The sequence below is a fragment of the Carassius auratus genome, unplaced genomic scaffold (genome assembly GCF_003368295.1).
Source record: "Carassius auratus strain Wakin unplaced genomic scaffold, ASM336829v1 scaf_tig00217024, whole genome shotgun sequence".
Classification (NCBI taxonomy): Eukaryota; Metazoa; Chordata; class Actinopteri; order Cypriniformes; family Cyprinidae; genus Carassius; species Carassius auratus.
This window is the reverse complement of record NW_020528857.1, coordinates 3,117-29,902: the sequence shown is the minus strand read 5'-3', so window position 1 is coordinate 29,902 and position 26,786 is coordinate 3,117. Positions and strand designations below refer to the sequence as shown.

At 44.1% G+C, this 26,786-nt stretch overlaps 1 protein-coding gene across 2 annotated transcripts; it reads right to left on the bottom strand.

The window, feature by feature from the left end:
* Positions 1–922: 922 nt before the first annotated feature.
* LOC113099715 (BCL-6 corepressor-like) lies at positions 923–26,574 on the bottom strand. 2 transcript variants are annotated; one of them, XM_026264645.1, is made up of 9 exons: positions 26,473–26,574; positions 22,668–25,646; positions 21,418–21,474; positions 20,809–21,016; positions 18,742–19,029; positions 16,741–17,130; positions 12,731–13,032; positions 10,271–10,552; positions 923–1,129 (listed from the first exon to the last, which is right to left on the bottom strand). In XM_026264645.1, the coding sequence occupies exons 1-9, from the start codon at positions 26,473–26,475 to the stop codon at positions 959–961; spliced, it is 4,680 nt and encodes a 1,559-aa protein (XP_026120430.1). In that variant the 5' UTR covers positions 26,476–26,574; the 3' UTR covers positions 923–958. The 2 variants fall into 2 exon arrangements, with proteins under 2 accessions (XP_026120430.1, XP_026120431.1); XM_026264646.1 differs by lacking the exon at positions 21,418–21,474.
* Positions 26,575–26,786: the final 212 nt, after the last annotated feature.

The window sequence follows — 26,786 nt, the reverse complement described above, 5'->3', positions numbered from 1 at the left end:
GACAGCAACAGTCGGACCACATCTAGATGATCGTTTTCCACAGCATCTGTGAAGAGGCCTGTTGGAAAAGAGAGAAGAATACTTACTTCTCAAAAAAAAAAACTAATTTTACATTTATACTGCGGCTTATATTTATTATCCATCAGATTTTGATTAGATTATGAAAAGTATTATTTATTTTACTTTCCCATAATTTTAAAATCCCAGAGTTCACCTGACTTTCACGTTGCAACAAAATTGCCATTAAACTTGGAGAAAGTGGTAAATGTTTACCATAAAGTAAAAAAAATTAACATTATTAATATTATAGATAGATAGATAAATAAATAAAAATCAATCTTTAGAATAATGTGCACTGACAAAAATGGTTCACAATAATACCAGAACAGTTTATTAAGAAAGTAAACTGGGTAAAATTATTATTTTTCTTGTGATCATAATCCACTTGCTGATGGTTTTTAATACAAAAACCTATATATATATTTTTATTTTTTTTTATTTAATTTTCTTTGGCATTTGTGAGATTTTCTTTTAGCTTAAACAGTTCAATTACTTCACTTGTCCATAATTACCTTCATTTTATCTGCTGGCATTGCCCAATAAAACAGTCATTAAAACCTGTCACTGTCATTCATTCATTTTCCTGAATCGGAACGCTAAACGAAATTGAATTTTTAAGTGTATAGCGAAGACAGCGATCTCACACGCCTAATCTGCTTTCTTGCGGTAAATTATCCGAACTAAGATTCTCGGCCTCTTCTGTTGTTGTAAAGCCATTATTACCAAACATATAATTACTGACATTGAGTGTGTGTGCGTCAGCACGTGTGCGCATGTGTAATTATCCGTACACGCACATGCTTCTGAACGCAGTGTGATGAAAGCATTAGGAAGTCACAGAAATAAGCCTTGCATGTAAGGCTTTTCTATTTAGGTGATATCATGAATGCATGTGTGCTTACCTGGTGCCGTCCTGTGCACTGCAGTTGATGTCGGCCCCGTGCTCCAGTAAGTGCTGTACGATGGAGAGCCAGCCGCGGGAACAGGCCTCGTGGAGCGCGCAGTAACCCGCATTATCCCGATGATTCACGTCACACACTTTATTCTCCAGACAGTACAAAACCACCTCCTACAGCGAGCGGGAGAGAGACAGAAGACGAGCGGTTACTATGGTGCAGCGAGGAATGAAATTCATTAAACACCATTAAAGAGCGCAGAGAAAGAGAGGACGGGAAGAGAGCAGACAGACAGTTCCGCCCAGAGCTGATTATTGATGTGTGAGGTATCAGGGGCTTTACAGACGAATCCTGCCCAAGCCTGCTGTTCACTTTCTATATGAGACGCCTGAGACGGCACTGTGAGTGTGTGTGTGTGTGTGTGTGAGAGGGAGTGTGAGATAGAGAGTCTGCAAGAAGCAGAGTCTGCAAGAAGACTTTAAAGCAGGGGAAATGTGAACGATGTTTGCCCGTGCGAAACCGAGAAGCTTTTCTACATCAACCCAAGCCAAAAGAACACAGTAAACTGCTAAGGACGTTGTTATACAATTCTTAGACAGGACTTTGCTGTGTGGTTGCTTGAAGGAGGATCTCAAATGATACAAATCGAGGTTGTTTTTAATTGTGCCAATCTAGAACACCCTAGCAGCCACAAAGGAAAACGTCAGCAATCGCTCCTGACGCTGCTTTGTGGTCACTAGAATGTTCTGTGCAGGGACAATTCAAAAGACCCTTGAATTCTATCATTTGCCAACATCCCTTCAATTTCACCATTTTTTTTTATCAACCATCAGGCAAACTGTGCATGCCTGTCAATAGACAGTTTTTTTACTCAGATTTCTCAGATTTGGCATTATATGTATTGTCCCATTCGCACTCCTGCCATTCCCGTCTGCTGGTTAAGAACAATGTCTGGAAGAGGCTGGAATGGCAGAGAACCCTTGCAGATTTAATAGGAGAGTTCTTCTGCAAGCTCGGGTTTAAAGGAAATCCCACATCCATCACTGCGAGCTGATTCCTCATGCACGGAGGCATCAAAAACAAGCGAGCGCACACACACACACACACACACACACAGATGGGCTGGAGAGGGGAGGGCTGGTGTCCGCTCAGCGCTCAGACGAATGAGGGCATTAGGATTCAAGAGGCGTAGCACTCGCACTTCAACCCTGGCAGCGTCTCAGAGAACGCATTCAACCCCTCCCCCGACGGAGTCGCACAGTGGTACGACCTGCCCCACACTGCTGCCAGCAGCTCTGCCTCGCGCTTCCCACCGGCTCCGTATCCAGGATACGGCATGCCGCCGGCATGACAGAAAAAAACCAAGCCGTTAGCAGGGGCGCCGAGCCGTTAACGAGCCCAAACGGGAAACTCTCGCTCCAGTGCGGATGTTCACTCCTGTCTGCCAGGAGGGGTGGACCAAAACACAAGGAAGGTAAAACATACACTTACCACGCTCACTTGGCCTATCGATAAGCCCCTCCCATCAAATGCAGATGAGCCAATGGCAGTTGAGTATCAGTTGCACAGGGAGCAGAACTTGGACTAGGGATGGGCGATACCCACTTATTTGGTTTTCGATACCGATACTTTTAAAAGTCAGTATCGCCTAACTCAGACATCTTTAAGTTTCAGCGCCATAGAGAAACATTGGAAGATTCGAAGCTTGCATCGGTTTAAATGGTGTTTATGCTAACAAAAATGGAAAAATGATGTGCCTGTGGTACTTGTGACACTGGTTCCAGTTATCCTGAGAGAATATGCAATATAATTTATTTACTCCATTTCCTAATCCAACCAAAACAGAGCAAAAATGTCCCCTTAAACTTTCAAACCCAAATCACAATGAAGACGAAAATGTTCATTTGGTGGTTGTCATACTCGTCATAACTTTTCACTTTAAGATTTCATTTCAGAACGTTAATGTAATGTTGTGCTTCAGCAAGGCATCTCTGACTAAAACTAGCGAACGGTAAAGCTAGTGCGTCCATGCTAACGTACAAACCTAAATAGCGAAATGTTCTTACATCATGTACCGTGTAGGTCAAAAACACAAACAAAAGGTCTACATTTTAGAGTCTCTACATAAACTGGTTAAATGTAAATTAATTTAATCGTACCCTGCGATACATAATTTATTTTTAAATCTATTAATAGATATATATATCCCTCCATGAAATATTTAATTCCCACTTGAATGGTGGGCCCTTCTGTGTCCAAATTGTGCAAAAACATCAATGGGACAAGGTTTTCACACTGACAGCTGTCATTGTAAGACAGTGTGCCGCCCCCTTTGTTTGTCCGAGGGAGCAACAGTAACTAAGGGGGCGGGGCTCACCGATAGGTCAATTACCAAAAGCGAGCCGCAGTTCAAGGGAGAATTTCTCTATTTCCCGTTTGTTTTTCCATCGCCTCATTCCCTTTCCAGTGAGGTCTCTCTTTTTCTCTCCTGCCTCAGGGAGTTCCTCAGTGGGGATGTTTGCAGGCAGGCGAGCGGAGTGTTACATTAAACAGACAATAAAGCAGTGTTACAACAGCCTAGCGAGAAAAAGATTTGTCGTGATTTTCTCCTCAGAACTGCTTTTTGCTGGAGTGTTTCCTCCCCCACTGTCCCTGCTAAAACGACTCCCAGCTAACAACTGCAATCAATGCATCATTCAAGACACTTAACCCCTTCAACAACAGCAATCCCACAAAACAAGACACAGGCCGGCTCAAGACCGAACCCGACGTGCAACCATTTTACCACAACCTCAAGCCTAGTCAACCCAACCCACATCATAAAAAATAAAAGAGCTAGGACTACAGCTCGCTTAGGAAGAAAGACACTCAAGACAGGAAAAAGAAGGGGAAGCTTTACAAGGCAGACCTGAACTGAAACCAGTCTGGGGTCCACTGCTAGTCTGGAGTCAAATTCAGATGCTGGCAGCCCTCCTTAAGACCTGTGATACAAGTTCAAACTCAAGTCTAGAATTTCAAAGCTTCAAGAAAAAACTAAGGCTCTGAACTCTTAAGCCATCTGATAAAACATTTTAGAATTCAAAAGGCAGTTACAGAATTCTCAGATAGATCTAAAGTTCTAAAGCGGTTTCTGATCAATTATAAAAGTTTGATGTAGTTGCAAAGGGACTTTTGGTGCAGAATATGACCTTCCCATAATAGGTGTTTTTTAGAATTCCAGAATCTAAGGCCGCTAACTAAGAGTTCTAGAATTCATAGGCAGTTAGTAAAAATTCTGCAACTCTTCATTAAGTCACAGAATTCTAAGACAGCTGATAAACAGTCTAAGTTTACATGCAGTTAAGTTATCGAATTCCGAAGTAGTTTCAGAAAGTTCTTAATTCAAAAGCAAATGATAAATTTTCTAAAATAAAGCCAGTTATCAAAGAATTTAGAACTTCGATGCAGTTTTAAATCTGATGGATTCTAGAATGTTTGCATTATAAAACTGCTAATGAAGAGTTTCTGGAATTCTGAAGGTATCCAGAATTATAAGATGGTTAATTATGAGATTAATTCTAAAGATGCTATAGAACTGAAGCAGTTTTGTCTAATGTCTAATGTTTAGCGGTTGCTTAATGATCCTCCGGCTACGCACAGTGCTGACGAATGTTCTAATTTTACATGCAACTCAGGAAAAAACAACCTTCAGACTGAGCAGACGTCACATTGCATCGGAAAGTGAGCGGCTAGGGAGAGAGACAGACAAAAAAAATGACAAGAACGAAAGAGCAGGATATGCGGAGGGGGAAGGAGGAGCACCGAAACTCCCTCAGCGTGGTTTTAATTGAGAGAGCCATGGCTGGAGTGGGGAGCTCTGATAACAGAGGGAAAAGGGTTGAGGTGGCCTCCACGGAAAGAAGTGCAATCATTAACGGATCAGGAATTTCCCTGACAGCCGGCCAGGATGGTACTGAACGTGCGGATGAGTGTGAACGCTTACATGAGCAAACGTGACCCGTCTTGCTCAGCCAGACCTTTGACGGAATGGTGAGCCCGGTCTCATGAAAATACATATAAATAGTAAAACTCTTGGTATTCATACGCAAAAATTGACTTTGGCATGCATATGATACACAACCTGTTTGTTGTGCATATAATACACAGTTATTGCCATACACACGATATACATCTACCCCACAACCCTAATCCTGTCCATTGCATAGCATATACATGCCAAAGCCCAATTTTGCGCATCAGTACCACCAGTTTTTGCTTTTATGTGGCGTACTATTTATATGCACTTCCATGAGATCGGGTTGGTATGGCGCCTTGCAAACCACAGTTTGTTTTTACATGCCGTTTAAGGGTGGGTTTATCTAATCTTACACAGATTATACCTAAATAATAGGCAAAAAAAAAAAAATACAAATCTGTCAAAGAACTTTGGCAAATCCAGTTATTAGTTGTTCCACACACAAAAAAAAACCTTGCATTAATCCAGTACCTGGAGAGAGAGAAAAAACCTGTATGCTCTTTTTTTTTTTTTTTTTCGAAAGTTGCATGAAGTCAGCCAATCAGTTTTGTGCTTGCCAAGTCAAGAAAATGCTTTCCAGTTTTATGGTGCAATATGCATCCGACAGTCACTGAGCGGACTTTGGGCGGTCTAGAGGCGTCTGTGGCCGAGACTGCGAGATATAACTGCCGTTGCTCTGAGAGTTGAAGGTCTGTATCCTGCTATTTGCTCAGGCTTGGCAGACAGTGACAAAACAGGGCGCGACACACCCACACGACTCACTGACCCTCTGTATACACACACACACACTTTCTGCTGGTTACTAAACTGCAAACATTCACATGTGAACACTTTTGCTTTTAAAGGGATAGATCATCTAAAATGAAAATTCTGTCTTAATTTATTGACCAGTCAACACATGTCTAAAACAACATTGATGACTCCATTTACCTTCATTTTATGGGGAAGGGGCACTGAAACATTTTTCTAAATATCTTCTTTCGTGTCACACAGAAAAAGGTGAGTAAATGATGACAGAGTTTTAATTATGGGTTGAACTATGCTTTTAAATCAGCTCAACCTCAAACTTTCGCCTTCCCCCCCACCCCCCTAAAATATGCAGACTGCAAATAATCTGAGAGGGAATTTAGATCAGATTAGGTTGCAGTCAATGCATGCGACAGGGTTATTTCAGGTCACAGACTGTTTTGAGGTCGTCATCTAGATCAAAGATCCGCTTGCACGGAATCCTTAGTACGCGGCCTTGAACGGACCAGCCTGACCAGCGGACACGCGCATGCAGTCAACGGTGGAAAACACGCAGGTTTTTCCACTTGCGCTTGGTTAATGCCTGAAATGCAAGCCAAAATGACTCAATCACACGCACGCACACACACAGAGAGAGAACCGATCAAAGGCGCCCGGGAGTTTCATCAAGCCAAGAACGGTTTGTTTTGAAGGTGCGAGCCCATGAGAAAATGGAAACGAGAGCGCGCGCAAAACTACGTGCCGTTTGCGTTGCATGTTTACTGCAGTTGCGCTGGGACCGAGATGGAGTGCCACGTTTAAGTGTGTGAACTGTCGTTCTCAAGCGCTCTGACACACACACACACACACACACACACACACGGAGCAGCTGCCGCGGTCTGTTGAAAGCCTCGGCCGCGGAGTCATGTCATATTTCCGAGCTCTGGCAGCGCCGCGGAGCTGCTCGTGGCTTAACACACACAAAGAGAGAGAGAGAGAGCGCTGGCAGCTCAGTGCGTTGCTCGGGGCTTATCTCTCTCTCACACACACACACACACATACACAGCGAGAGAGCGGCTTCCTGCGCAGGAGGGGAAAAGAGGGGGACGGAGCGAACGAAGCCTAAAAAACAAGCCGCTGTCGACTGACAGAAAAAAACACACGCGGACGGAAGGTTTGTCCCCACCTGCTAAGGGTCGTGGTGAGGGTGTAGAGAGGGAGGTGAAAGGGTGATCGAGAGAAAGAGAGAGAGAGAGAAACGAGGAATACAGGGTGGGAAGGATTACATTTGATCTCGCTTCCTGTGACACACAAACACACACACACTCGGCGGCGAGTGCCCTCCGCTGCGCGCTCCCCCACCGTATCTGTGGCGCACGCACAGCCCCGCGAGAACAGCCGCCTTTAACCGATGTCACCAAGCGCATTTATAAAGCCATTAGAGCAGAATTAGACCCCGAGCGCCAGCGGGGAAAATCACAAAGCCCTGAGACTCAGCGGTAACGAGAGCCCACGCTCTCGACAAGCGCGCGAGAAAACCCACCGCGAGCGGAACACTGCAGCTCTCTTTCTCTCTCTCTCTCTCTCTCCGCAGTCTGGAGAAAAGATCATTAGGGAAAAACGCTGTTCAGCTATTAGTGAAAAAATATTTTTTTGTATTACTTCGCCGTTAGTTTATCTATTATAGCGAAGAACAGTTTAACATTCTTACACAGTTTAGCTAAAGTCTAGCTCTTACTAAATTATTGGCGTTTATACACAGACAGATTTGCTATAACCAAAACAATGTAGCGATTCCTGGCTAGCTCGCTAGTAAACAAAAACTAATCTATATGAATAAAGCAACGAAGTTAAATATTAACTGTTCAGTTATTCATGAAAACATGCATAGGGTATTCAGAACATTTAGATATTCGCTTACGATTCGTTTATCTATTAGTAAACAACCGTTAAGCTATTCTTTTACACACCGTTTGGCTATTTTTTACGTAGTTTATCTATTACATATACAATTTACGAATGTGTCACTGTTTTGCTAATACTCAAATATTAAGCTATTCGTAAACATTTAGCTATGCATAAGCATATTCGTAAACAATTTAGATATCAGTATTTTTTTTTTTTTTTTACAAATAGTTTATATAGTACACCATTCATAGTTTATATATCAGTGAAGACCAGTTTAGCCAAATAGAAATTGTCAGTGTTTAGCTGCTTGTAACAGTATAGCTCTTCGTAAAAGGCATTTAGTTATTCATTTGAACAGTTTATATTTTCTTAAGGTTTAGATATTAATAAAAAAATATATATAGTTTAGCTATTTATAAATCGTTTAGTTATTACTAGAAATATTTAAATACATTTAAAAAAAAAAAAAAAAACTACATTTCAACTTAAATGTACAAAATGCTATTTTTTCCCCATGAGACCTGTAAGCCTTTCTTGTGGTTAGATATGCAAGAAAACCACCCTCCATTTCCGCGGGCCGTTAACGGCGGGCGTTGGTTTGGGCAACGAGAGATCGGGAGGTGCGCGGAACGGGCGGCTAATGGCTTAAAACAGCACGTGTTTAGCACCTTCAGCGGAATGATTAATTAACGCGGAGATTACGGAGAGCACTTGTCAGATCGCTGATTGGACCTTAATGGCAAAGAGCCATTCTGCCTGAGAGCAGAATTACCCACAGACTCTAGCAACTGCAGCAGGATCAGAGAGAGAGAGAGATGGATAGGGCTCTTTCTCTCTCTCTCTCTCTCTCTCACACACACACACACACACACATAACGATAGGTTTCAATCAGCACACAAAGGCCAGTTTTGTCTGAGGCATAAAAGAGGGAGGCAACAACCAAACACAAGTGTAAATAAGCAGCACCGTAACGCAAGAGAGACGTCAGCGCCGGCGGAATGCAATGAAACTGAGTGTGTGTGTTTGTGTGTGTGTTGCAGTAAAACTCTTGGCTTGAGAGCTAAAGGGAGGTGAAAAAACACAAACAAGCGAACAAGAGACGTTGGGGGAAGGGAACTACAAACGTGCGTGTGTCAAAGCATGCGGTGCTGATGGAGCCGCCTGACCACTTCAAGCACAAAACTTACAAGACACACAAACACACAGCGAGGAATGGAGCACAGTGGAACGTGGCACCCCTAGATGCAAAGAAACCAAACCCACAGACACATGTGGATGCAAGTTATAGGCAGAACGAGAGAAAAACAGAAAATAGCAGATGGGAAAACCTAAGCGTAAAACTAGTTTGATTCTGACACCACGAAAGCGTGTTTTATTCTGGAGCGGCACCACTGCCTCAATGCTTAAAAATGCTCCGTAAAATGCAATGAGAAACTTTCCCTTTCAGTGGAATTGAAGGCACCGCTGCGGAGCGAGAGAGAGAGAGAGAGAGAGAGGAAGGCTGGGGGAAGGAGAGAAATCAGGCGCTCGCAGCAGTAATCGCTCATTTCCTGTTCTCCGTGCCAGTCCTTTCAGACGCACTGCCGGAACTAATCCAGCTCCCCATTAATCTGCCCAAATTGGACACGGAACGCCGCGCCATTCCAGAACCCGCGGAACCACCGCCGTATTCCAGAACTGTGGAATACCGTCAAATTCCAGAACAGCGTGGAAGCTGCTAAGCCGTGAGATCAGTGCAAGTTTTGTTTCATTACAAAAAACACTCAAGACTGCAGAGATAATCTACGATATTTGAAGTCAACATGGCATTGGTGTTTTAATAAATAAGAGAAGTCGCTAGTCTTATTACCCATAATTCACCAATGCGCATTATTCTACAAATAAACTTAAAAACAAATAATAATAGCATTCTTTGCTTCTAAAAAAAAGATGTGGGGAAAACTGGACCATAGAGTGGCATAACGTTGCTAGAACATTGCTAGAACGTTGCGACACTCCTTAGCAAAATCCAATTAACAGAGTAACCTAATCACCCAAATTGGTGATATTGGTGTTATTGAAATGTGCTATAATAACTCCTACAAATACAACTCATTATATATACCTTTAAAAGAGACACATGCAGATGTTTGAGAAATATGTTTTCTCTGTCTTGGAGGAATGATCATTTTTAAATCACACCCTATTTATTGCATCAAAATTTGTTCATATTTTAAAATAGTTATGGTGGATAATTTTATGATTTATTCATGCCACTATACATTTCACTGTTATAGTTTTTATTAATAACAATTTCTATACAGCTGATAACTTTGCGTAGTGCTCTTTTGAATGTTTATAGGACACGACAGAGAAAACGCGAAAAACGGCGTGCCTGCGAAAGCACGGGAATGAATGCGAGCGAGAAAGGTTTGAGTGGGAGTGGAAAAGCCGAAAGGAGAAAGAGATGAGACGGCGGGTGTGTGTGTGTGTGTGTGTGTTTGCGCAAGCGAGAGGGAGAAAAAAAACTGTGTGTGTGTGTGCATGCGCACGCCAAGCAATCGCTCTGTGCCTGTCAGGGGCTCTCACATGTCAGACTCGGTCTCACGCAGAAATAATGAGATGCGAAGAGAGCAGGAGAGGGCAGCCGGAGAGAGAGACGGTCGCGCGCACACGCGAGCTTACCTCATATCCCAGCCGCGCAGCTCGCTGCAGTAGAGTCTCGCCTGCGTTCTTGTTGACGATGAGTCGGCGCGCTTCGGGCGGCATGGGCCTGCTGACTGGCAGCTCCGCTGACACTGGAGGTGCGGGGGCGACCAGAGGTACGGGTACGTCCGGAACAGCGCTTGGGGGGGTCGGGGGTGCCGCGGGTTGGTAGGCAGGGGAAGGGGGACGGGGTTTGACCGGAGAAATCTCGTAATCAGAAAGAGTCGCCGCTGGCTGCTTCTGGGAGGAACGTTTCACCACCTGACGGGGGAATAAACATGTGTTACTTTACAAGGCCTTTGGATTTCACACAGATATTCAAGTCATAGCACGTGGCGGCACAAACAGGGAAAGGCGGACGTTCTTTCCAAAGACAGAGCGACAGAGCTACACTCGCTTGGTGCCAAGAGACAGGCGGGATGGAGCGCTAATTAATCACAGCGACACGTTCACAGTCAGCGCCTCGGCATAATCAGAGACCCACATTTGAGATGTGAAACATTTGAATGTGAAAATGTGATCTGTTTAAAAAAAAAACAAAAACAAAAAACGCAGTAGTGGAAAACTTAGGCCGAACAGCAGTCAGGAAACTCTGTTTCCCACCATAAACCAAGAACAAAAATGTGACTGTCAACAACGGTTCCTCGCACACATGGTCAGCAGGGTTATTTTTGGCCTGCAGTTAAACATGCCGAAACAAACGGGGACTGTTTACACCAGTACAATCCATAAACACGTTTTAAACTGAACAAACGTGCGTGCCTCTTCCCACATCGAGCGCTTCTCTGTTTTTGGCTCTAGGCTGCGTGCTTGTTTGTGAGCTGGATGGAAAGCTGCAGACGCAGATCCGTCAGAGTGTGTTCCCCGGCAGGGAAAGTTAAACAGGAAACAACGGAAGACTTGGGCTCTCTCCCACTCGCTTTATCTCTCCCGCCTTCCGTGTGCGAGTTCTCTATCTGTGGAGCGCAGTAGGGCGGGCGGATGAGAGCTGGCTGTGTGTGTGTGTGTGTGTGTGTGTAGGCCGCGAGTTCATGCGAGCAGACTGAAGGTCGGGAAGGGGGGGTGATCGGGGCGGGAACTCCACCCACCCCAGAGAGATCCACAGCGCAGCAGCTGTCAGAGAAAACACACACACATAGACACACAAACACACTGCACACACACGCACGCACACACACACACACACACATATAGATAGATAGATGGATGGATAGATAGATAGATAGATAGAGATTTAGATTAATATTTTATTCATATGTATTTATTAATACTAACAAGAATGAGAAAAAGGTGTATATAATAAGTAATAAATATTATACTTTTTATTATTAATTGTTAACTTATTTTATCAAATGTATTTAATAGTAATAATAATAAATCCTAATACATTATTATTTATCAACAATAATCCAATATATTTATAATAAGAAAGAGAAAATATGCATATAATAACAACAGTATAATATATATATATATATATTTGATAACAACAAAAAAATTTTTTATCACCATGAAACTTTCATTATTTTATCTGATTTAATAATAAAAAATAAATAATGATCATATTTATATTAATAATAGGAAGAATTAGAAAAATGTGTGTATTATTACAAAAATAATAATCCTAATTTTGTTTTGTAAATGTTTTGTAAAAAGATAAAACCTTAAAAAAAAAAAGTTAAAGGAAAAGTTAAAGGAAAAATAAACCTATTTCAGCAAACCGCTAGACACAAACTGATACGAGTCATTTTTCCCAATTGAGGACATCCCGTATGTCCCCAAAGGCAGGTTTTGGAAAAAGTAGTTCACTTTGCAAACCAAGTAAACCCGCACACACTGTATTGTGTAAACACCTACATAATATTGTCATAGGAGTGTGTTTGTCTGCTGTAAACGCTGTGGACTCAAGGTGTGTGTGTGTGTGTTTTGTGTTCGGCTGCAGAACGCAGGCTACGTGTGTGTGCTCTACATCTGCGTGCGGGGAGAACACAGGCGGTGTTATTTAAAGAATGCACAGCGAGTTCACTGGGGAATCATTTTCCTTGACGGAGAGAGAAAGAGACCAGATTCTGACCCGGCCTTCACTTCTCCCCTCCCCCTCGCTCGCATCTCTCCGCTGGGAGTCTGCCTTTCAGCACGAGAGGAGGTCAAAGCAACCGCGCTCTGAACACACACACGCTTTGACCCCCTCCCGCGTCCGTTGAGCAGTCTTAGAGAGCCGCAGTGCTTCCCTAATTGGAATGATTAACATTGTTGTGATTGGAGACACGTTTTTAAACGGTTCCTCACTGAGCCCGGGGAAAACGCCTGGGTTGTGAGCCAAAGCAAAGAGCACCGCTAGCCTCTCTCGCACAAAAACAAAAGAAAGGTTGTCCTTATGCAGATAAACGAGCATCTCGACCTTCTGTGATCGCACTGACATGTGTCTCCGACACTTACCTTGTGTTGGTGGGCGGGGCTGAGTTCAGGACACTCCTCATTGGTCGACTGCGACAGCATCCTCCGCTCCTGTTGGCCGAGGTGCTTGGTCTTGCACTGCCGCTTGCCCTTTGGTTTTTCAGGGTCGCTGTGCCAGCGCATACGAGATGGGAAGGTGCCTTCAGGGTCCGTAGAGGTCAAGGAGGATCCCAGTGACTTGCGGTGCTCCTTTAATCGCTGCCGTTTTTCCGAGAGGTGAGATGGAATTGAGGAGGAAAACTTCCGTATGGTATCGGCACAGAAGCCGTCAGAGAGCACCGGAACTGCAAGAGAGAAAGAGAGAAATTAAAAGAGTTGGCAAATGTTATGCTCATGTTTAAATGTGAAAATTGGAACATTTTTGGTCGGTTTCTGCGTTAGGTGGAGAAACTTACGTAATTCTTCAAATTCTGTAAAATGCATTAAAATTAGCTGGGAATGTTACAGTGGGGAGGAAAATAAAAAAAAATAAATAAATAAATAAAATTAGTTGAATTGAAAGTTGAACATTTGTGTTTGTGCCGTTCCTGCACTGATTGTGGTGAAAAAGCAACGTAATCTTCAAAATGCGAAAATTTGGTAAAATGTATTCAAATTAGCTGAGAATATTGCAGTAAAATGAAAAGAAAAATGTAGCTAAATTCAGGTAAATGTTAGAAAAATAAACAAAATGACTATTTCATTTCTGCGCCAATTGTGAAGGAAAATCTATGTAGTACAAAAAAAAAATAATAATTAGCTGAGAATTCTACAGTAGAATAAAAAAAAATCAAAGGGTGGGAGATGCATAAATGCAAATGTTTTGTCAAAATAATAAAAAGAATCAAATAAATAAAAAATACTACATAATTGTGTAGCCGCAGATTCTATGAACATAGAAAACAAATTTTTCATTGTAAATTCTATAATAACTTAATTTCATAAAAAAAATCGAACTGAAAGGAAACATCACCAAGATAAATAGCATAAACACAAATTTGGTTCGTGCATTTGCAAGATATTCCATCTCGGGCAGCAACACACACAAATATCAAACCGACAGAAGCTTCCTTAAAGTCTCGTTAAGTAAATCAGACTGACAGCAGAAGAATGAACAGCAGCAGGCTGACTGCTTCATAAGGGACGGACAAAGGACGAAAAGGTTTACAAAAACTGATGCATCCTTTCCATCGTCTGCTTTCTATTTTGCATCACATGACCAGAGCTCAAGCAAGAGAGGCGCGTTTAAGTGATAACATCAACCGGCGGAGAAAAACAGAAGGGAAAAGAGGGAAAACATGAAAGGAAGAGCAAGATAAGAAAGGGAAATCAAATGAAAAGGGAAGCAACAGCGAACGGAAAAGGAGAAATGACGGACAGATGTAAAAGTGGAAGAATAGAGAGAGAAATGCAGCAGCGAGGGAAAGAGACGATGAAAGGGTGAGCGCAAGGCCGAGAGAGTGAGAGAGAGAGAAACCGAGCACGCTCCACATCTGTTCCATTATTCATCATATTCCCCATTCAGTCACACACACACACACACACACACAAAGCCAGTGAGAGCCCCACCACACAGAGGAAATTTCTCTCACGCATGCAAGCAAGAACAGAGGACGCCAAAGACAGAAGACCACATAGCCAACAAAAACACGTACTACCTACTACCAAAACACCAGGCCAAGTATCAAATTACCAAATTTGGGCGATAACCAGATTTTTGCTAACAAACGTTCTTTAACCGATTAACAGATCAATGATATAACAATATAGAAACAAGATGTGTTTATTTTAATTAAATAGTCAAATATTCCATTCTTGGTAAAAAAAAAAATTCAAATTTGGTTGAATGTTTGCGAATTTGGTAGGATTTTTGGCAAATTTGGTAATTTGTTTGGCAAATTTGGTACAATTTTTGGTATTTTTCAAATTTATCGGCCCAAGACAAAAGCACATTGGAGAACCTTCAACACGCAGACCACAAATTGTGCAACTTTTCACATTTGGTGTGTGCGTGTTTGTGCACAAGAACCCATCCTCTTGGGCAAACTGTTCCAGCCTGTGTGAAGTGCTCCTCTCCTTCAACAGGCTAATTAAAGTCCTACCCCGAGAACCCTTGAGACCGGATTCACCACACCTACCCCACACACACACACACACACACACACACACAAGTGTGCGTGCTCTGCAACCTAAGTGAATCACTCAATTAGCAAAAGGGGAGCAAAGACCTTAATGCCTTTAAAAATCAACAGAACAAAAGCAGTGCGCTTAAAACGCACACACACACACCCTGGGGCTTACAGCGGAGAGTCGTGCATCACTGGCATGCGTGTCTTGTCTCTCACACCTTGTCATAGACAACACAAATTAGCCTGCGTGTGCGTACGAATTCCCTCGGCTGAAGAGCGAGCGTGTGTGTGCGCGGTGGGAGACGGATTTTGACAGGGACATCTGGGGGATATTAGCCTCCCATTAGCACACAACTGGGCACACACACACACACACACACACACACACACATACACACAATAATGCATTAACTAGCAAACCATCTCTTAGCATAAGTAAAACCAAGATTCATATGTATAGGACATATTACTCATACAGTGAGTGAGGGATAGAATGAGATAAAGCGTCTCGTCTCTCGTCTTGCTGCTCTCTAATCCTCCTGACAGCACAATATCCAGCAGCCGAGATACTGACGGGCAGCCTCACACACACACACACACACACACACACGCACGTTGTTATTTGCACAGTTGTGGAATCTCATGGCTCATTACTCTGCGGCATGCGCTTTCTCGGCGATGCTTATATACCAACAAGGAAGCGAGCGCCTGAGAGTGTGTGTGTGCGTGCGAGGAAGTGCGAGCATGGCTTGTCAATCAACAAGAATCATTATTGCTATCCCAAAGCCGCAGACACAGGGCGACGTGCTCTGCTTTCCTCTAATCTGCCTCTCCCTACTGCCTCGCTCTTGTCTTTCACCTCAGTTCTCCCCTCAGCGCTCCGTATCCTCTTTTCATCTCTCTCACTCCTTCTCTTCCACTCTTTCCTTCTGCTTTCTAACAGCCGCTCGTTCCCTTTCTCTTTGTGTCTCATTTGTTCATGCTGCTTGTGTCTCCCCGCTCAGTTCTCTCCTTCTGGGTCCTTCTCTGACCTGCATAACTTAATGAGACTTAGTCTGAGCTGAGAGCACCATTTACATTCCTGCCAATCGAAGGAAACAGGGTGTAGTATGTAGGGCGTAGTATGTGAAAGGACGTAGTTTGTATAGTATAGGTATAGGATGTAGAATGTAGTATACATGTGTGTATATATATGGAACATTATGTAGTAAGTTAGGTGTAATGTTTACCATGTAAAGTTTAGTGTGTACTATACTAGATATGAGAAGGTTGTATGCCATAGTACGACGTTTTGTGTAAGACAAAACATATAGGAGGTAGGGTGTAGTGTGTTGACTATAATATGTTGTATGCCATAATATGTAGTTTTAAGCATACAGATTATAATATGTATTGTGTATACACAATATGTATTAGCAACTCTCTATGGCCTGTAATCTATCTATGTTGGATGTAAGGCCATAATATTTAGGGTGTATGGAATAATTTGCAGGTGTAAAAGGTAGTGTGCAGAGTATAAATTAGGGTATAGGATGTAGTTTTTTTTTTAGTGTAGCGTATATGCATTAAGTGTAGTATGCAAGCCATCTGTAGGGTGTAGTATGTAGTTTGTGGTGCATAAGAAACAGCTCTCTCTGTTTTGGCATTCTTTACCTGAATGGTTTGTGCATGGCTAAATGAGGAAACCATTTAGTCATGCAAATAAATCAGGATAACAGACGACAAAACCAATTTACTCCGTTGTCCCCTGCCATCAAGTCTGTGGTCCTCTTGACATAAGCGTCCTCTAAAGATTTGCACGGACAGGCTTCTCCGTTCTACCCAGAATGCTCTGGTCTCCACTTACAACCGTGCATTTAAATGATACAAAATAGGAGGACGTACCTGTATTGGACTCTGCGTATTCCAGCTGGTCCTTAGTCCAGCCTTTCTCCACTTCTGCTTTCCTCTTCACCCCCTTCTCTTCAAATCCATTCGCTTTGACCTTTCGATCCACAGCGGGGACACCGTGGGCGACTCTCGGGACCTCTGAGGGACAAGGGTCAAGCTTTTCCCTCCTGGCGGTTTGGAGTTGTGGAAGAGAGGCTTTGGATGTGGGAGACAAACCCATGTTGGGAGCTCCGAATTGCGGCCGGTCATGGTTGAGCTGTCCCTGTCTGTCCCACAGTTCCTGGAGATTATGGAGGTGGTGGGGCTTACTGAGCCGAAGACCCGTCAACTCGATACACACCTTCAGATTCTTCACCTCCTGCTCGGAGGGCTGCGGCCACACGTCTGTGGAGAGAGATAAAAGCAATCCGTTTATACCTTAGGTTAACATTCAGCTCGGATGATCCGATCTTAAGTGGACATCTGGGACGATTTGCTGGATACACCTGGATATACTATGTACCTCAAATCAAAGATTTTGTGACTGGTGTTGGGAAGGTTAATTTGGAAATGTAATACATTACTGATTACAAGTTACCCTATTTATAGTGTAACTATTTCTATTACTTTATTAAAGTGACTGATTACATTTGGAGTATTTTTCTACAATTTCGAACAAAAGTTTTCAAATGTTAATCATTTTGAAACATTTAAAGCTGGCAGGGTTAACCTTACAGTAGTAATCAACACTAATTACTGTCGGACTTTACAATCCTTCATCGCTTGAATGAAGAGCACAGCCACCACAAAATCAGACTTTAACGCCTGTTTTTATTTTGAGATCATTCAGAGCTTGAATACAGGTTTAAAAATCAGAAGATAGTTTAATGAATTTGAAATGAAATCTTCATAGCTATGAACAGGAAACACTGGCATCTAACTTTGCTTCGGAGTGAATCTTAAAGCATACACAAAACCAGGCTTGTGTCCCAAGCTCCTCAAACATTGGTGTCTTGTACTTTAAAGCAGTCAGTGCAATTTGGGAAAGAAATCAAATCAAACCTAAATGTGTGAGAAAACATTCAGCTGTAACCCCTCTTGTAATAGTTAACATTTTCATAATTTAATTGCATCTTTTTTCTCAGTAACTGTAACACATTATAGTTACGTTTATTATGTAGTTAAATTACGTAATTCCACTATATGCAACTTGTTACTCCCCAACACTGTTTATGTATACATACATTGCGTACTAAACTTTGCCCAAATTTCTTAATCATTCAGGCATAATTTGTCTTTATATGAACATAAACTGTTGCTTGACTGACATATTTAGGATGCATTAGGCTGTATGCTATGAATGCACTGTAGCTATAGACATCTCTGACCACCAAAAGTTCAAAATGCATCCCGAGAATTGGATCGTAATGCATCTCCACAATGTACTGCAACCCATTAACAGCTGAATTTAGCGATGTTCAGTTGTGTCAGTGCAAAGTAGAGCAGGAATTGTTTTCCAGTTGTTAACAGCCGTTACCTTCTAGAACACAAACACCCACCAGTTTGATAGCTTTTAAAATGAAAGTGCAGAGCTGAACAGACACCCATGTTTTGCTGACAAAAACAAGCTTTCTGGGACAAGTTTAAGCGATGCGAGTTTATACAAAGGTTGTTTTGATGTCTGAAAACGCCCTTTAGACTGAGCACAAAGAGAGAGTAGGGCAGAGAACGCCCAGCAGTTGTGTTTATTTGGACCATGTGACGGCAATAAACAAAAATCAAGACGAATTGAAAAGACCAGGGAAAGGATCAAAGCTGGAGCAAGCGAAGGAAAAGGGGCAGCGAGAGAGTGAGATGTGTCGGGAGGTCTGCGATAAGATGAAAGACGGAGCAGACCATCCACTACTTGAAGCTGGCGGAAAGAACAGGGATGAAGAGACTGAAAAAGAGGACAGACATGCTGAAGGACACTGGAGAGAGAGAGAGAGAGAGAGACAGACAGCCCGGTTTGTCTACCTGAAATCAGTCTCGCTCTCTTCGCCGCGATGCCATTATCGTCCTCTCCTCTCGTCCGTCTCTCTCCATCTCTCTCTTCTGCGGTGTGCAGGCAATCAGGGTGGCCTTGGCTCGGTTCCAAACCAAATGCACGTTTTCTGGCCGTCGCCGTGCCAACAGACCCCTCCTCCTCTCCTTTCACGTCCCTCGCTCTCTTCTCCTCTGCACGGCGGGACTGTGGGACATCGGCTGGTGGGCCGCACCGCTGGAGCACGGGAACTCTGTTGTTTGCACACGTTGGCGTCGCACCTGCGTAGCCACACAAACACAATTGGGTTAGTCTGACACATTGCGACACCAATGCGTTTTCCAAGTTCAAAAGAAGCGCGACAAACCAGAGAGTAGACCGAGAGAGATAGAAAGGAAAAGACTATAGAAAAACAACACTGTCCCCCCTACCCTGGACACTTGTGTGTTTGCGCTAACTACACCACACCCATCCCACACGGGGAGCTAGACGTCAAACAGGGACGCACTTGCTCTCTCTCTTTTCGCGAGCTTAAATTAGCCCGAAACATCCGTGCCAAGAGCGCAAAGCGGCAACCCAACTTTAGTCTCCTCTGCTTCCCCCTTCCTCTCTCTCCTCCCCCTCTCCTGCTTTCTGCCGTTCTGTGTGTGGCAGTGAAAAGTGCTCCTTGAGAATGTCTCCCAGCAGCTAAGAGCAGCAGCGCAGATCAAAGACAGGCGCTAGGGGCTCACGCTCCATACCGCCCGCTTCTCTCTCTCACACACACACACACACGCACACACTCGCGCCATATATAGCATCACATACACGTCCTAAAATCATGCACTCATACATTACACAGCTAGCTGACACCTCATAAGTCACACATAAACCAAATCTATCAAATCTACTAAAAATACACATTCCACAAAATTAATAAAAAATGGTAAAGAATCATGCATACCAAATGACTCGTTTAACGCGTGCTTGATGCAGAACAGAACTACCTTTATACTGGCCTGGGTAAGAATGCAGCCCACCCTGCCCCGGGCTCTCACAGACACGCACAAAGCATGTGACTAACACCACATGCATCCCATAATTCACGGCAATGTGTGCACCATAGCAACTCTGAACCAAAACAGATCACCATGGTAACATCATTCGCGTCACCCGGAGAGAGTTAATGTGGCCATTCTGAGAGAGCGAGAGAGAGAGAGAGAGAGATGTTGAAGGACAGTTGGGGCATAAAAATCAAGAGATGACCGGAGGACATGAAACATCCTGAAAGGACGCACAAAGTCAAATAATCAATTACTTGAACTGTATTGATTGATAAACAGAATGGTATTCGACAACTTAAAACTACAAAAGAAGGTTTTCTGTAGCATTTTCACCTTCAAAGCTTCACAGGAACTGCCGGTCTGCCGAGCGCACTCTGTTTACGTAATCCAGAGCACTGTTAATTGTCCGTGTGGCTGACACACATGCGAGCGTCCGCGTGTGCGCACACACACTCTAAACCAATATTCACAGGAAACGCCTCGCCTCTGTGAAAGCCACCAGGGAGTGCGAGGTCACATAGCTGCAAAGTGTTGATTTGGAAATCTGATGGCATTAGGCCATAACCAAAGCTCAAGTGGAAAAAACAAGAGCCAAAACAACAGAGAGAGAGAGAGAGAGAGAGGGAGAGATTCAGAGCATGTGCATGTTTATGTGAGCGCTTCCTGTTTGAGGGTGGCGGTGGCGGAAGCCATGTTTACCACGTCGTTTCCGCTGGTTTAACGCTGTTGCATGGAGCGCCACAGCACAGGGACCGTCCCTAGTGACAAGGGAAGGAAACGTAAGGGGGGTTGGGGGGGGGGGGTGAAGAACGAGCAAGTGCCTTTGAATCTGGGATGGATACTGAAGATCGTAGGAGATTGGACAAAGGGACAGCAGATGGGGGAAATGCTTGAAAAAAGGCAGCCTGCGAGCAAGACGAAAGTTAGAGACATTTCACGGAAGACGGAGAAAGAAAATAAAAGCGAGCGCAGGAGCGGGAGAGGGATTGCGTTTGTGTGTGTGTGTGAGCATCTTACCGTTGTGCTGCTCGGTGTGATCGGAGAGGGCCGAAAGGGCTGCGGAGGGCCTAGAGCTTGGCTGGCTTCGTTCCCAGTCTCCCGCTCCGCACTGGCTCTCTGCCAGCTCCCTCTCTCTCTCCTGCTCTCTCCCCAGTCCGGGTACTGTAGACGACACACACCCCTCCTTTTCCTTCAGCTCCAGCTCCGAGAAACGCATCATCGCACGCTACACAGACACACACACACACAGCACAATCGTGAAACCAGATCCAGTGTTACGAGCACCAGCTGTAAAGCCTGTCTCTCGTGTGCTCCAGTACAACAAAAATAGAGGGGAAAAACAGAATAAAACTTGCATAAAATAAATCTGCAGTGAGAGTAGAACAGGAGCTAAAGCGCATTAGAGTAAATGTAGCAAATGCATATCAACAACTTATAACAAACACTAACTGATATAGGTGAAATCAGGGTATTCATTTTACTCATATTTGACCATGCAATTTTCAGGGCCCCTCAGAAAGGGGGAAAAGGAAGGAAATAAAGTCTAACTTCACAACCGCCTGTGGGCGCAAAACCAAGTGTTACTCATTTCAACTGATTAGTAATTTAAAAATAAAATGAACTGACCTCCCAAAACGCAGCTGGTTGACTTAAATTACTGTCCTCTTGTGATATTCCTTCCATCTAAGCAATCAGAATGGGGCTCAATGTCTTTTTCAATTATTTGAATTGAATATTTACACAAATTTAACACATCTGCAAACAAACATTAACTTACCCTCATACACAAAAATATGGGGAAATGCATGATATAGTTGAGAATGCGATGGCTTCTTTAAATGATAGAAACTTTAATGTAAGATATGTGGAAATGTGTAAAAACATACTGGGCTTATTTAAAAGGACGTTCCATAATGTGTGGGCTATCTGAAATTAGGGCATTGTCTTCCATCAGCCTCTCCCTTGCTCTCCCTCCGCAGCGAGACTATGTGTGTGCGCGCTAATGACTCTGCCAGTCGGCGAGTGCTCTGCTCGCTGCTGCTGGTAAGAACTCTAATCTTCCCCATCAGGAAAGAATGGGCTGGATTTCACTTAAGCTGGAAGGGCTGCCACCACGCACATAGCTAGTGGGGGCCTAGTGGTTTGCATGTGTAAAGAAAGAAACAGAGTGCAAGATGGAAGAGTGTAGGAAAGGGTGTGTGATTATGTTTTGGTATGCCCAGCACACACCGGTCTCCAGGGCTCACCTGCAGGTTAACAGTTGCCTGCAGCATTATGTGCTAGCAAGGCCACGACATGCATGCACTCACACAAACACTCAGCAGCTGAGCTTCCGCACGACTGGGCAAAGCAGCCACTAACGGCACTTTATGTTAACCCTTTCAGCCATTGACTGAACCACACACTCAAGTGTGTGTGCTCTTGTACAAAAACCCAAGTTCTCTCATGCTAACTGAGTAGAACTGGTGCCATTAAAGCCTGTTTGACAGATTCACAGCAGGGGCTCAGAAACTGCTAGAAAGAGAGAGCAGGAGAGGGAGTGTGGGTTGCGGAGATCTGTAATTAGCAAGGCGTTCAATATGGAAGTAAGATACGGGTGCCCGTTCAAAGCCGGAACTAAGGTCATTGAGCTATTTTTAAAGAGAAGCTGTAAATCTCAGGATGTCTGAGAACTTTATCTAATTCAATGACAGTTACTGGTACATGAAGAGTTGACCAGGGAACAAAAAATATATAATGTGTTTTTACATTATAGCACTCTTACTTGACCTTATGTGATCTGAATGCTTCTCAAACTGAAAGTGTGACAATGACATGTGACATGCTCTAAAACTTCACAAACATCCCAACTGACATACATGAATTGCACAACTCACCTGCAAAGCTCGCTGTTCCCGGCTTAGTTTACTGGAGTCTGCATACAGCTCAGTGGTGACGCACTTGAAGCGGTCTCCAACATAGCCTGAGGAGTTGGCTATTCTCTTGGCCAAGCTGGATTTCTTGCTTTTAGACAAGCCATGTCCTTCCTCATCATCCTCATGGGACTCTGCATCTTCTGGTACATCCTTGCCCAGGTCCACATATTGTCGATTAGCGTGGTGCCGATCAACCTTGAAATCACCACCATCAGCTCGAGCCCTTTCACCGGAGGTTCTGGCACAGCGCAGTGTCTGCTCTTCCAACATGTCAGGTAGTGGGCTATGCTCAGAGGAGCTTTCCTCACTCTGGCTCTGCACAGGAGAGTCAGACTGTTTCTGTGGCCGAAGCGGACTGCATACCTCTGCCCGCCGCTCTGAATCAGTTGGCCAGGATACGGCAGGCTGGCCGGAGCGCAAAATCTGCATGAGCTCTGGCTCTTTCTCCTCAGAATTACTGCCACTCTCATTCCCCATCCCTGTCCCACTGCCGACTGGCTTAGCTGGCTCTTTGCATTTGGCATCGACAGCAGTATGTTTGTCTGGCTCTGGACTGCCATCTGTGTCATCTTGGACCAGGTCGATACAGACAATCTCCTCTTTATTCACTGTGTGATGCTTACTCTGAGACCTTGAGCCAAAAACTTCTTGCCTCTCTGACTCCCTCTCAGATTTGTAGCTTGGGTCTGTGTCAGTGATGCTTTGGCGCTTGTACAGAGCCTCATTGTGATGCCAAGGCTTGTCCAGGGGTCTGTGCCTCAGTTCCAGACGCTCAGTGACTTTGTGGTCCAGGGGCAGGTGGGGAGACATTAGTGGATGGACCATCTCCTGTGAGTCATGGTAGGTCAGATATTCTCCATGACTGGGTGGGATTCCATATGGGATGCTGGGTTTAGGTGGTAAACGTGCTGAATACAGACTGTTAGTGCTAAGCAGAACAGGATGAGGGTACACTGGCCCTTTTCCTGACAACTGCAAGTGGGAAAGGGAAAGACTCTCGGGTACTGGGTATGAGAGATATCTGTTAGAATATGCTAAGCTGGGAGGAAGATAAGTTTCACCCTGAGGCATGTAGAGATGGCTTGGAGCATGCCCATTTTCCAAATGTGATTGCTGAGGCTTAAAGCCAATTTCAGGGGTTTCAGGTTTTTTGAGTGTCTTTGAGGGCTTTGTAGCTGTTGGGGTCTTTTCTGTTGGGGTGGGAACTGACTTTGGCCATTCTCCGTTATTCTTGGGAGAAGGTGAGACAGATGATGGCCGAGATGCTGTTGTCAAGACAGTAGGGGCAGAACTTGGGATTGAGCCATTGTTTTGGTTGTCAATTCTGGGACACGAGGAACTTCTTGACTGTGGCACCACATGTTCAAGATTCTTATTCTTGATGATGCTGGAGCCTTTGTTTTGACTTGCCTCAGAGCTGATTGTCTGGGTAGGACTTGGCACCACCCAGGAAGATGTTAAAGTGCTTATTATCTCAGGCCTTTCTGGAGTTTTAGAAGAAGTGCTTAATGTAGAGGATGATGGAGAAAGAGTTTCTTTTAAAAGTTCCCTGTTTTGGGAAAGTCCATAACGGGCAGTAGGGGAATAGCCAAGCTTGGCTAAGGCCTCTAATTTTGGGGGGTATCCATTGGTAGGTCCTTCAAAGTCCATGATTTTGGCAGACAAGTCTAAAGGCTTGTCTGCTGGGTCTTTGGTAATAGGCCCCTGTTGAGGTGGTTTCTCAGAAGAGGTCTTAACAGGTGAGCTGCTGCTCTTTCTTTCATTCCCCATACCTCTGTTGGACTCAATGGTTGCCTCTTTGGCTTTGGACTTCTGGCTAGTAGGCCGAATTGGAGAGCGAAGCTCTTTGGACATGCTGCTAATGTATACAGGGTGAGCAACCGATGGTGAAGATGACGAGGATGAGCAAGGACTTCTGTACAGAGGCTTTTGAGATGGGGGAGGGGGTGGTGGTGCTGCAGGCGGCTGAGAGGGACGTTGTGTATGGCGGGGTGGCTGCATTACAAGTGAAGTACATGAGTCTACTGTGACTATGGAACTGGAGCTGCTGCTCACACCAACACTGATACTGTTGCTAACATTGCTGCTAGTGCTGCTTGTGTTTTTGCTGGATGGGGTCCGAATGGACTTGCTGTTGTTGGCACTGTTTCCACTGCTGCTGTGCTGCCTATCACTGGGTGACTGGTGGTGGGGCTGGGTCTGCTGATGTATGGTCTGCTGACCAAATGCTGAGGGCTCATGGTGAATCCTTGGACCAATACTCTGTATCGTTTTGTCCTGGTGGTGCATCATAGGTGACAATGCAGAAGGGGCAACAGTCGCAGTGGGGATCCTGAGAGGAGGAGCAAGGGGTGAAGATATAGGTGCAGGGGGATAGGGGGGCATGTAAAACAAGCGCTCCGTACCAGCTGCACTGCCTCCTGCACATAAAGACTGGTAGGCCAGATGCTGGGGAAGGTAAGGTGGCGGTTGTGACAGGATTGATGCTTTATACATGTTCAAAGTAGTGTATTTACTGGAGTCTAAGAAGGAGTACATTCCAACTTCATGGTAGGGATTCATCCAGGGAACCCGCAGATAGCTGCTACCACCATTGAGACTCAATTCTGGGGGCTTATCTGCTGGTATGACCCGTCTGTCCAACCCTAAAGCATCTGCACCAGTCCCAGGCAAAATCAGTGGCTTTTGAATCCCAGGAGGGGAACTTTTATAAAGTCCAACGTAACTGTTTGCGTTTTTTCTGCTGTCGAGAGACACATCTGGTTTGTAGAGCAAGTCAGGGATCCTGTCACCAACATAGCCCTTTTCGGTTGGCAGGGTCCGAATTCCTGGTGGATAAATCATCCCGCCATGAACATGGAGGCTCTCCCGCATCAGGCTGGCCCGATCGATGCCAAGTGCACTGAGAGGGTTCATTCTGCAGGTTGTACTCGCATCCACCTTGGACAAAAGAGCAGAGAGTGGTAAGTGTGGGAGGAGAGGGAGTGCAGAATAAGACAACAAACAAAGAGCAATAAGATTCAGACAATGAATAGACAAGTGAACAAAAGGCCAATACAGATTAACAGCAGGTTCAATCCATCCAATCTTTATCGCCCTTCACTAAATGAGAGGGCATATTTATCACTGAAATAAGAGACTGCATGTGATAAGGAACACAAAAATGAATCACAGCACATGACAGACACCACAAGTGGTCATTTTATATAAACATCAGACTCTCTTATTAAAAGGTCATAGAGAAAAGCATCTCCAAGCATCTCTTTCTAATCGCAAACTGATTCATACAAAGCAATCTGATGATATTCCCACAACCTTAAAAAAGCTAATAGGAAACTGCAAGGACGTCACAACACATTGCACTAGTCAAGGTCAGAACAGGCGAATGCAGAAAATGTTTTTAAATGTCAGCTTCAGCAAGGCTATAGTGTGAGAAACGCAGCAGCCTTGATGTATGCTTTCTGGACAGTCCGGAAGACAGCACAGATTGGTCTTCCCATCATACCTGAGAGCGACCTCGGAGTCAAATTATGCCAGTCCTGGCTTGTGCATTCTGAAAGAATGCATCTGTCAACAATGGAAAATGCTAATGCAAGAAAACAGGCTATTACACACTTTGCTAGCATGACAGGTTGATATACTTCAATGTGAGAGGGGATAATTTGAAGTTTGTCTCTGAAATGACACAAAGCTGTTCTCACACGACTAACTAAAAGAGAATATCTGTTGTTTACATGCATGAGTATGTATTAAATGAAATGCTTACCATGCTTTGAATGAGGACTCGATTTATCTGTTAGTTCTCAACAGATTCCCTGGTTTTCACCATCCCATAAGGATAATTTTCTGTTGGAGAAAAACAAAAAGCAAAGATATTATATGCAGCTCTTGAGACAGAATATTTACCACATTCTATTATTTATTCGAATACCGTTTTCATTTCAGGGTAAACACAATGAACCACAGTGAAAATGAACCTTGATCACTGAGTGGAGAAATTGGCATGCTACCACTAACATGAGAAGAAATAGGGAAAATGAGAAACACATCCACATGCCTTCTTCACCACGAATGGTCACT

Coding starts and splice junctions, on each gene's coding strand:
- LOC113099715 (XM_026264645.1), bottom strand. Junction 17,131..18,741: donor GAGAGCGAGACTGATTTCAG/GTAGACAAACCG, acceptor CTCTCTCCACAG/ACGTGTGGCCGCAGCCCTCC. Junction 1,130..10,270: donor CTGCGCGGCTGGGATATGAG/GTAAGCTCGCGT, acceptor CGCTCGCTGTAG/GAGGTGGTTTTGTACTGTCT.